The 12,630-nt window shown below is 36.8% G+C and overlaps 1 protein-coding gene across 1 annotated transcript in view; it reads left to right on the top strand.

The window, feature by feature from the left end:
- BRDT (bromodomain testis associated) overlaps window positions 1–12,402 on the top strand; it is a 40,704-nt gene extending 28,302 nt beyond the window's left edge. The window contains exons 14-17 of the mRNA XM_005894705.3: window positions 3,732–3,838; window positions 6,973–7,178; window positions 7,698–7,872; window positions 12,319–12,402. Coding sequence (XP_005894767.1) covers window positions 3,732–3,838; window positions 6,973–7,178; window positions 7,698–7,872; window positions 12,319–12,402 — 572 coding nt within the window. The remainder of the gene's footprint in view (window positions 1–3,731; window positions 3,839–6,972; window positions 7,179–7,697; window positions 7,873–12,318) is intronic.
- Window positions 12,403–12,630: the final 228 nt, after the last annotated feature.

Here is a 12,630-nt window from a genome sequence, read left to right as displayed (position 1 = left end):
CTGTCACTGTTTCCATTGTTTCCCCATCTATTTGCCATGAAGTGATGGGACCGGATGCCATAATCTTAGTTTCTCTTAACGTTGAGTTTTAAGCCAACTTTTTCACTCTCCTCTTTCACTTTCATCAAGAAGCTCTTTAATTCTTCTTCACTTTCTGCCATATGGGTGGTGTCATCTGCATATCTGAGGTTATTGATATTTCTCACAGCAATCTTGATTCCAGCTGTACTTCATCCAGCCTGGCATTTCGCATGATGTACTCTGCATATAAATTAAATAAGCAGGGTGACAACATACAGTTTTGATGTACTCCTTTCCCAATTTGGAACCAGTCTGTTGTTTCATGTCCAGTTCTAACTGTTGCTTCTTGACCTGCATACAGATTTCTCAGGAGGCAGGTCATGTGGTCTGGAATTTTCCAGTTTGTTGTGATCCACACAGTCAAAGGCTTTGGCATAGTCAATAAAGCAAAAGTAGATGTTTTTCTGGAACTCTCTTGCTTTTTTGATGTTTCAGCAGATGTTGGCAGTTTGATCTCTAGTTCCGTCTATCTAGCTTGAACATCTGGAAGTTCTCAGTTCGTGTACTGTTGAAGCCTGGCTTGAAGAATTTTGAGCATTACTTTGCTGGCGTGTGAAATAAGGGCAATTGTGTGGTAATTTGAACATTCTTTGGCATTGGAATGTTTGGGATTGGAATGAAAACTGACCTTTTCTGGTCCAGGAATGAAAACTGACCTTTTCTGGTCCAATGGCCACTGCTGAATTTTCTGGCATATTGAGTGCAGCAGTTTCATAGCATCATCTTTTAGGATCTTAAATAGCTCCGCTGGAATTCCATCTTTTAGGATTTGAAATGGCTCAACTGGAATTCCATTCCACCTCCACTAGCTGTGTTTGTAGTGATGCTTCCTAAGGCCCATTTGACTTCACATTCCAGGATGTCTGGCTCTAGGTGAGTGATCACACCATCATGGTTATCTGGGTCATGAAGATCTTTTTTGTATAGTTCTGTGTATTCTTGCCACCTCTCCTTAATATCTTCTGCTTCTGTTAGGTCCATACCATTTCTGTCCTTTATTGTGCTCATCTTTGGTATAAAGTAAAAACATTTGCCCTAAAAGAAATGAAAGTAAAATTTAAGGAGGTGAAGAAGGTGGAAATTACCTGATCTCCTTGAAAGATTAATATTTCTGTATTTGTTGTTGTTTAGTCACTAAATTGTGTCTGACTCTTTTGCATGTCCATGGACTGTAGCCCACCAGGTTCCCCTTTCCATGAGATTTTCCGGGCTGGGCTACTGGAATGGGTTGCCATTTCCTTCTCGAGAGGATCTTCCTAACCTAGGGATGGAACCAGCACAGGGATTAACCTGGTCTCCTGCATTGCAGGTGGTCTCCCCACCATACCAAAGACCAGTCTTCATCCAAAGAAGGTGATGTTGTATATGTGGTGGGATTGGAAGGGTGTCCTCTATTATGAGCTCCTTCCAGAAAACCAAATGATTCCAATTAGACCAACTGAAAACAGCACTTGACATAAAGTGTCTGGAATTAACATATAGCACACACCTGCATGTGTGTGCGCTCAGTTATGTCTGACTCTTTGCAACACGATGGACTGTAGACTACCAGGCTTCTCTGACCATGGAGTTTTCCAGGCAAGCATAGTGGAGTGGGTTGCCATTTCCTACTCCGGGGGATATTCCCGACCGAGGGATCAAACCCTCATCTCTTGCGTCTCCTGCATTGACAGGAATTCTTTACCACTGTGCCACCTGGGAACCTCAGAAAAAGCATAATCTTCTATTTATTTTGGTCTTTACAAAATTCTCTTAATGGAAAAAATTTCAATTCCCTGGAAGACTGTAAAAGTAACCTGGAAATGAAGTCACCTGAAAAATGGTAGAAGGTAGTAGAACAAAATGGTGAATATGTTGTTCAACAAAGTGCTCGGTGAAAATGAAAAATGTGTCTTCTATTGGCCAAAAAGTTCCTTTGGTTTTTAAGTAAAAATAGATCAGGTTCAGGTCATAAAGAACCTTGATTTCTAGAGACCTTGGACTTAATTGTAATGGTATAGTTAGTGGGGAGCCAATGAAGATTTCTGGAACAAAGCGTGTGCTTAAGTGCAGTTAATCTGCCAGTATTGTGTAGGCCAGTTGGAGGGATGGGGAAGAGAGACCAGAGAAGACGGCTAAAAATTAAGCTATTAAAGTAATACAAAAAAATTAAGCGATAGAAAAAGGGAAAAGTTGAAAGAAAGCACAAAGGTTGAGTGAGCAGGTCTTCAAAAGATGAATATATGCCAAGTTTTAGTAACTAAAGGTGTATACGCCTTGGGGCTCAGTCCGTAACCCAAGACTGGATATGGGTCCAGGTTGACAGACCTGGAACACAGATGAATAACAGATGTCTGATGAAGGATGAGTTTTGTAGTGTTTTAAGGTGCCAGAGGGCATTCCTATGAAGTTGTTTTTCAGTCAGATCCTTGATATACTTGGCTTCTGTGACACTGCTCTCTTGATCATTAACATCTCTGAATGTTCTTTACAGATACCTACTTTTATCTGCCTGCTGTATATATTGATAGTACTCTGAGTTACATCCTTAAGCCTTTATCATTTTACTTTACTCCAGGCTTTTCTAGCCAGATTCTGAAGCACAGGCTTACTAAGTAGGATCCCCTCTACCCTCAGCTTTCAGTAATAGGCTTGGAGCAGACTTCCTATTTATTCAGGTATGCCATACATTGATCATCTTCCACTTATTATGGCATGTAAACCCCTTCATGGATCACAGCCTTGTCGTGGCGAAGGGGCTTGTGTAACTCAATGAAGCTATGAACCATGCCGTGCAGGGCCACCCAAGACGGACAGGTCATAGTGAAGAGTTCTGACAAATTGTGGTCCGCTGGAGGAGGAAATGGCAACCCACTCCAGTATTCTTGCCGTGAAAACCCCAAGAACAGTACGAAAAGGAAAAACGATATGACACCAGAAGATGAACCCCCCGGGTCAAAATCTGTCCAGTATGCTACTAGGGAAGAGCAAAAGCCAATTACCAATAACTCCAGAAAGAATGAAGCAGCTGGGCCAAAGCAGAAATGACACTCAGTTGTGGATGTGTCTGGTGGTGAAAGAAAAGTCCAGTGCTCTAAAGAACAATATTTCATATGAACCTGAAATGTTAGGTCCATGAATCAAGGTAAATTGGATGTGGTCAAGCAGGAGATGGCAAGAGTGAACATCGACATCTTAGGAATCAGTGGACAAAAATGGACAGGAATGGGTGAATTTAATTCAGATGACCATTATATCTACTGCTGTGGGCAAGAATCCCTTAGAAGAAATGGAGTAGCCCTCATAATCAACAAGAGTCCGAAATGCAGTACTTGAGTCAATATCAAAAATAACAGATGTTTTCGGTTCATTTTCAAGGCAAACCATCCAAAATGTCAGCTATACTTTATGTTGACTCCTCCCCACCCCCCAGCCAAAAAAAGAAAAAGAAGAAAAAGAAATATAGGGAGGTAAAATTTCCAGTGAAAAATGTTTATTTTACAGTGTTACAATTCTCCAACTAACGATACCCCAAAATTAAGAAGCATAAAAAAACTGGTTATTTTGTTTTCGTAGTTTCTAACATAGAAAGGGGGAAAATGTCTAATTGTGGAGAATCAAGATGAAATATATTAACTTGACTGTACTGTTCTAAAAATGTGTGCATCTAGATGATTCTGAACAACTTCTGAATGGCCTAACTGTGATGCCTCAGTCCAGTGATAATGACACAGTGATGTTAGAATCAGAATATCAAGGTCAAGTTCCAGTGCAAAAGGTAAGAATAATGTTATTTTTTTCTCACAGATCTTGAAGAAATTTACAATTGAATATAGAAATGGCACAGAGGTATTTTAAGTGCTAATTTGAATGAATTTTGGATCTCTTAAGACTAACTTTTGCCTATTTGTTAAAAAACAGAAGTTAAACTGTGAGCAACACCTTTCCCCACCCTCTACCATCAGTCCTCATATTTGTGTTTAATTTCAAATTCTAGAATGCTGGTATTTGCCAGCTATCCTTATTTTAAAACATGTTATAAAACTAGCTTTTACAATCTGTTGTAGGTGATTTCCTCATGGAGTCTTCTGGGCACTTAATCTCAGACCACACATTGATCAGTCTTTCAACAAGTATTCTAGATGTTTGGGATACATTAGATACATCAGGTACTATTCCAGACATTTGAATATAGTTGTTGTTTTTCAGTCACTAAGTTGTGTCCGACTCTTTGTGATCCCATGGCCTGTGGCACGCAAGGCTCCCCTGTCCACTGTGCCCCGGATTTTACTCAAATTCATGTCCATTGAGTTAGTGATGCTATCTAACGATCTCATCCTCTGCCGCCCTTTCTCCTTTTGCCTTCAATTTTTCCCAGCATAAGGGTCTTTTCCAATGAGTCGGCTCTTTGTATCAGATGACCAAAGTATTGGAATTTCAGCTTTAGCGTCAGTCCTTCCAATGAATAGTCAGGGTTGATTTCCTTTAGGAGAACTGGTTTGATCTCCTTCCAGTCAAAGTGACTCTCAAAACTAATTGTCAGAAACTGACCATGAATGAGATATTCACATATCCCCTCTTTTTTCTCTCCCTTCCTTCCTTCCATCATTTCCTATCGACATTTTGGACTGGATAAGTTTTTGTTGAGAGTATGGTCTATACATTGTAGGATGCTTCACAGGGACCCTCACCTCTACCCACTAGATGTTAGTAACACCCTTTTCTTCACCCATATTTGACAACCAAAAACTTTACTGACATCACCATATGTCTTCCCTGGGCAAAGGAGAATCACCCTCAACTGAAAAGCACTGCCTTAATTTTACCTCGAATCTAGCTATTGCCCCATTCCTGTAATTTGCCCTATCAGAAGAATCAATGATGTCTAAAATTGTTGTGTCCCTCCCAAAGTCTTGAAGGTGTGAGGAAGTCAGGGTCTTCTACTAGTTCTCTCTCTAAACATCCACTGTGGTGCTTTCAGTTACAGTCTCTCTGCAGATGACTCATATATACTTCTAGACCTGGCATCCTGTGAGTTTTAATCCTTTTTGATTTCTCAGTCTCCTGAAGTCAAGGAATTGCTAAACTCTTTGGCTTTTATTTTCAAGATGTTTCCTTTTCCACTTCTACCTCATAGACCAGGCCTTATTGCCTTCAATGTAAGCTCTTTGTAATATTTATAATGCAGACTGACTTGAAACCCTCCTTGTTCTAATCTATTTTTATTTATTTATTTATTTTTGGTTGCACTGGGTCTTCATTGCGGTACTCAGGCTTCTCATTGCATTGTCTTCTCTTGTGGAGTATAGACTCTAGGCACATGGGCTTCAGTAGTTCTAGCATGCAGGCTCTGTAGTTACGGCATGCAGGCCCTAGAGCATGGGCATGGTAGTTGTGGTACACGGCTTTAGTTGCTCCGTGGCATGTGGAATCTTCGCAGACTAGGGATTGAACCCATGTCCCCTGCATTGGCAGGCAAATTCTTATCCACTATACCACAGTGAAGTCCCCATTCTGCTTTGAACATTCTTTTAACTGTACTTCTTGATGTATTGCTCTGATCATATAATTATTATATACGAAACCTTCAATAGTTTCTAGCTTTGACTTCAAAATGAAGATTAAGCACCTTTACATTGTGACTCCAATTTAGCTTTTCCGTCTTAGGCATATGCCTATGTTTTTCCTTCTGTGAGGAATGCTTTCCATTCTCACCTCAAAATCTTATTCTTCTCTGTAATATCTGAAAAATTGTCCCATACTCCAAACCCAAATATGAACTTTCCTGTTTTAGGGTCTGCCAGAATTTTATTGCAGCTAAATAGACATTTTAAGGACAAAACCAGAGACCAGGGTTTCATCCTGGTTTCATCCTCCCTTTATTTCCTATTAAGTATACTACCATGTTATGTTTCATGTCTCTATCTGCAGGCAATATTCTTTAACTGACTCAGTAGAAAAGTGAAGTGTGAAACTAGTATTTAGCCCATTCCATGGGTAGGAACAAAAATAGGTTTTATAGGTAACATATAAGAAAGACTTCATAAATACAACTGGGTGACCAATGGTGAAGGTTTGTATGTGTGTGTTAGGGGTGAGGAAGGATGTTTGACTCCTTTAATAAAATATATTATTAAAAGTTTACTTTTTTAAAAAAAATGTGGTACTGGAAGATTTTCAACTACATACATTTCTGTTGGTCAGCCACAGATCTTTCCCTTGGCCTGTTTCAGTTAAGAACAGCGATCACAAGCAGTTAATTCTTTTCTTCATACCAAAGAAAGGAAAACAAAGCTATGTCAGAGGGTTTTCAACAAATACTGTACCATTCTTACTTCTTACAGTCTTTTTGCCATCATCTTACTTTGCCTCTAGAGATTAATCACTTGTATACTTGCTTTATTTTTTGCATAGAATAATTTTTTTTAAGATTGTAACTTAATTTTTATATTGAAATACAGTTGATTTATAGTGTTGTGTTAATTACTGCTGTATAGCAAAGTGATTCATATATACACATATATATATAATACATACACACACACATTTTCCATTATGGTCATAGGGTATTGATTATAGTTGTCTGTGCTATACAGTAGGACCTTGTTCATAAATGTCTTGATTACAGTGACCAGTTAATTTTTATATTCTTTATAGATTATCATACCCTTAACATATGTTTCACATTAAATTGAAATAACTGTCAAGCATGCTGTTTTAATTTGGTCTTAGATGAATAATTGAATTTAGCTAATTTATTATCCTATTTTTTTTCTACTTTAGTAACCTTTAACTTTAGTAAAATTACCTAAAGCCTTTGGAATCTTTATTTTTGATTTTTATCAAAAATAATATTTTTCTTCCAAATAGTTGACATCTTTAGATGTATACTGAATCAAATACTTGTTTTAGGATATAAAGATCAAGAATGCAGATTCTTGGAAAAGTTTAGGCAAACCGGTCAAAACATCAGGTGTACTGAAATCATCAGATGAGCTCTTCAACCAGTTTAGAAAAGCAGCAATAGAAAAGGAAGTAAGAGCTCGAACACAGGAACTAATACGGAAACATCTGGAACAGAATACAAAGGAACCAAAAGTATTTCAAGAAAATCAGAGGTCTGTAATTATTTGGATTAGTGGAGATTTGGGGAGATACAGACATGTATTTTAAATATATTAAATTTCTTTTTTGTAAGTGATTATATTCAGCTATTTAGTAGACCACTGAGCAAATTATATTTAGAAAAGTGAATTTTTACTGATTTTTTAAAAATTAAGTAGTAATACCTATTTTAAAGGGGATATAAATAATCAAGTGATTAAAGAAGCTATTAAAAATACTAATATTACTAAATTATAATGGTATCATTATTTTCCAGAAATGTCTTAATATTGTTTCCATTCTATATATAAGAAGATAATGGTAAACTTTGGTCATAATTTTCCAAAACCTTCTCTTTGTTAACATATATTGCCCTATGTAAAATTTGACATCAGAAATATTAAAAAATAATGTCATAACATGAAGAAGGACATCTAGAACACTGCTTTATATTTGTCATTTGACAAATGTATCTTCATAATAAAAAGTTTTAAGGAGCTTGAAACCTACTTTTCACTTTACTGTTTCTTAAGGGACCATTGCTTCACTCTAGAATCTTTTCCAAATAAAATGCAAAACAAGTGTCTTGAAGAAGAACAAAAAGAAGATCAGCAGTCACAGGAAGCTCAAGATAAAGACAAACTGTGGCTTCTGAAAGACCGAAATTTAGCACGGGAGAAAGAGCAAGAGCGGAGGAGAAGAGAAGCAGTAAGTGAATTTTAGTTTACTGAATCTAACAAAGGGAAGATTTAACAGGGCAGTGTCTTTACATGTTCAAAGATGTATTCTAGGTGGTTCTTCAGTAACAATTACCTCTTTAGTGTGAGGAGTTACTTCTTTAGTGAGGATCAAGTTCATTCTAAAATTAGAGAGTAAAATTAAAATCTCATAGTTAAATGACACAAGCATAGCATAATAATAGAGTATCAATCCTCGAGCCTTTGGGTTTGGGTTTGAACTTTGGGTTCAAATCCTGGTTCTTCCATTAAATAGACCTTAGAGCCTGGGCTATTCATTTAACCTCCTTGTGCCTCAGTTTCCTTATCTGTAAAGGTAAAAGGTGAAATGAATTTACTTGTATTAAGCACATTTGAAAATGCCTGGCACAAAGGTAGAATCACTTACTGTTGTTATTCTTGAAAAACCTATAAACTACCTGTGAATTGTGGCCAAAAGATATGCCATCTTAGTCAGTGTTTAGTTCAACTCTGCATCAAGTTATATGTCAGTTATACCTTGATGAAACCGGAAACCAAAACAAAAAAAACCAAAAACACCATAAAATTTCTATTTAAGGTGTTCTTAATATATAAAAAGTATAGAATTCTTCCTTTTATCTGTGGATTATTTAGAAGTGTGTTATTTAGTTTTCCAAATATTTGGAAATTTTCTAGCTAGTGAAAATAATAGAAAATTAGTGATTTCTAATTGAATTCCATTGTGGTTAGAGAACACACAATATCTTGAATTATTTTAAATTCACTAATAAGACTTGTTTTATAGCCCAGATTATGATCTACCTTGGTAAATATTCTGTATGCACTTAGAGTTCCCACATGTTCCTACCCTTTCCCCTACCAATCACAGTCTCTTCCACCATTAACATCCCACTTTAGTGTGGTACATTTGTTATCCAATCTATGAATTAACATTGCCACACCATTGTCAATCTTGGTTTATCAAGCAAAGTCTATAGTTAGCATCCGGGTTCACTCTCTGTGTTGTAATTTATGGGTTTTGACAAATGTATAATGACATACATCAACCACTGTGGTACTCTCCTTTTGCTGAAAATTCCCTGTTCTCCTTATGTTCACCCCTCCCTCCTAAACCTTTACAGCCACTGATCTTTTTATTGCCATAGTTTTGCCATTTCCAGAATGTTATATAGTTGGAATCTTTAGTGATTGCAGTTACTTTTGTATTAGACCACTTGAAGTTGTCCCATCTCAGACATTAGTCATAATATCTAGAAGTTTGATTTGGGTATTTTTAATGTTTTTAGTAACTCTGTTAAACTTTTGAACAAATAGAATACAATTATCATAATTGTTTAATGGGTTCTCTGCTAATTCTAATATTTGTCACTTGCATGTTGGTTTCAATTGATTGATTAATCTCCTTTACAGATAATGTTTTTCTCCTTCTTTACTTAACCTGGTAACCATTGATGCCAGATATAAATTTTATCTTGTTGAGTGCTGGATATTTTTGTAATCCTGGAAAGGTCATGTGAACTCACAGGTCATACAGAAGTACTAGTTCCAGAAGAAAAAAGTCATTGCCCTTTGCTGTAGTGTTGACTGGGCTTACCAGATGGCTCAGTGGTAAAGAATCCGCCGGCAAATGCAGGAGACACAGGGTTTGATGCCTGGGTCTAGAAGATCCCCAGGAGAAGGAAATGGCAACCCACTCCAGTATTCTTGCCTGAAAAATTCCATGGAGGAGTCTGGTGGGCTGCAGTCCATGGGGTCACAGAGTCAGACATGACTAAGCAACCGAGCACACAAGTAGTATTGATTATGATACAAATGAATTTCCTAGGAAATAAAACACAAGTTTTATCAGCTTATTTATAATGTGAAGACAGAAACAAACTGTATTGACCAGTGTTGTAACATATGATGGAGTTTACTTTAGAGCAATATGCTCTTATACAACAGCAGTCCCCAATCTTTTTGGCACCAGGGACTAGTTTTGCGGAAAACAATTTTCCCACAGACTGGGTGGGGGTGGGGTGCTTACCAGATGATTCAAGTGCATTACACTTACTATGTACTTTATTTCTGTTATTACACTGTGATATATAATGAAATAATTGTACAGCTCACCAAGATGCAGAATCAGTGAGAGCCCTGAGCTTGTTTTCCTGCAACTAGATGATCCCATCTCAGGGGATGGGAGACAATGACGTCTGAAGTGTGTTGCTTATGTCCAGTCTACTCCATAATCTCCAGTCTGTGACCTGGGGGTTGGGAATCTCTGTTACAGAACTTTCTACAGTTATAGGAATGTGCTTTACGCAATAAACTATAATACCAGCTGCTGCTGCTAAGTCACTTCAGTCATGTCCGACCCTGTGCGACCCCATAGACGGCAGCCCACCAGGCTCCCCCGTCCCTGGGATTCTCCAGGCAAGAACACTGGAGTGGGTTGCCATTTCCTTCTCCAATGCATGAAAGTGAAAAGTGAAAGTGAAGTCGCTCAGTCGTGTCCGACTCTTCGTGACCCCACGGACTGCAGCCCACCAGGCTCCTCTGTCCATGGGATTTTCCAGGCAAAAGTATTGGAGTGGGTTGCCATTGCCTTCTCCATAATACCAGCTAGCTACATGTTATTAGGACTTAAAACGTGGCTAATGGAACTAAGGAAGTCAATTTTTCATTTTATTGAATTTTAATAAATTTAAATAGCAAATTTTTATATATATTTTTTGAAGTTCTTTATTAAAATTTAATTAGTACTTTACTAGAAGTATTTCTCTAGTGACCTAGGAATTTTTCCTTTTGGTACTCACAAGGGCCTGACTTTAGCTACCCACAAGTAATATCTCAGCAACTTCCTGCTACCCAACAACCCAACTAGGCAATCTGGTATTTCTAAAATCCAAGCATTTTTCTGGAACTCACTGGAACGTGACTAGAAGTGCCACCTCTAGCAGCTTGACAATTAAAAACTTGACTTTGGAGCTACCTACTATCATTCTTGACACTCCAGACTCTTATGCTGCAGCTTCTGGACCAGATTGGTACTGTAAATGGCAGCAATAACTTGACATCTAGCATAAGCTCCCTAGGAGAGCCTCTGCCAGTTCCCTTGACCCAAATTTTGATCTTAAGTTTGAATGGTTGAAGTGTATATTAGGACCACCGTAAAAGGAATTTCCAGGTTATAGTGTCAGCTGCAGAGAGCTTTAGTATTTAAATTGTGGTATCTAAGGTTAATTGGTACAGGCAGTATCCAGTTTGATATCAATCAATATCCACAAATTCAGATTTAGTCAAGATGGAAGAGAATCTAAAAGTACTTTTAAATAAAACAAGTTTCATTACATATTTTTGGAACTTTGTGGTAAGCCTGGATACTTAGAGATAAGAGTATCAGTGATATTTAAACCAGGACAGTGTATCCAACATTCACTGGAACATTAAAAAAGAACTTCTGAGGAACTATTTGCTTGGGCTAGACATTTGCTATCCTAATAGCTGGCGCTAGGAAAATAGCTGGGGTTAAGATCTAAGAATTTACCCTTGTCTCTAAATCATATTTAAAGACATTTTCGTAGTTTTTAAGAATCACACAACTTCTTATTAAATAATATCCTTTTGGTAACCAAGTCATAATTCTAAATCTCCCACATAATCAGAGAACACTGATTCTTATCCAGGAAGTCAACCAACTGGTTACAAACTGGTGCTACTACTGTGAGCTGCTACTGTTCACTGGTCTTAAAAAAAAAATTGAACTTTCATAGTTGGTGTCATTTTAGTCTTTGTGGCAAAGACTAACTTGTGTCTCACGGACATTTAGAGAAGTCTTCAGAGTATAGTAAGAAAACATTTGTTTCTTTTGTCTTAATTTAGCTTTTCCTATACTTTAGCTTATTTTATTTAGTTTTTTAGCATATAATAAGCAAAACTGTGCTGAATGTTATACATTCAGTCTGGTTGCTCTTCATAAATACCTGTATATAAAATAAACTTGGTTAGACAATTTGCCTTAGGTTACACAGTATTGGGCAGAATCATGACTTTACCATTATATATTATAGTTCTCTCACATGGGTAAGATAGTAGTTTATTAAGAAAATAATTTTGTGTGTCTAGTCCTGTATTGGTTAGAGAGACACATCAAACCATGTAATCTTAGTTCATGTGTAGATTAACACTGAGAACTTTCTTACTTGGAGAGATAAGTTAAACTTGTTCTTTGTGTTCTTGTAAGTTTTAATTTTTATTTATCATGTGAAAGATATTTTAACAAAAATCAGTAGTTGAACAGAAATTAGAAGTTATGTACAAACTCATTATGTTAAATGAAGTGCATTCATTTTCTGTGTTCCAAATATTGCATTATCATTTTCTTATATAGATGTAATACAGTGAAGGCATAAACTTTTAAAGTAACATTTATATTTTCTCTTCTTTTCTACAGATGGCTGGTACCATTGATATGACTCTTCAAAGTGACATTATGACAATGTTTGAAAACAACTTTGATTACAACTCAGTTTTTTGATTAACCATCAACTTAAATGAATTATAAAAGATTAAAAAGCAAATGGTAAAATGATTGCTTTCCAACACCAAGATACCAACTTAAATTGTATTTTGACTGCTCTAAGATGATTAAACAATTTTCACTTACATTTTTTGATAACTATATGTTCATTTTTTAACGACATAATTTATAGGAAATTTTATAGTTTTGAATACCTAAAAATTGAATAAACTCCCAAATGTTATT

This window comes from Bos mutus, chromosome 3 (assembly GCF_027580195.1).
Source record: "Bos mutus isolate GX-2022 chromosome 3, NWIPB_WYAK_1.1, whole genome shotgun sequence".
Classification (NCBI taxonomy): domain Eukaryota; kingdom Metazoa; phylum Chordata; class Mammalia; order Artiodactyla; family Bovidae; genus Bos; species Bos mutus.
The sequence above is the reverse complement of the archived record's forward strand: the minus strand, read 5'-3'. Positions and strand labels throughout refer to the sequence as shown.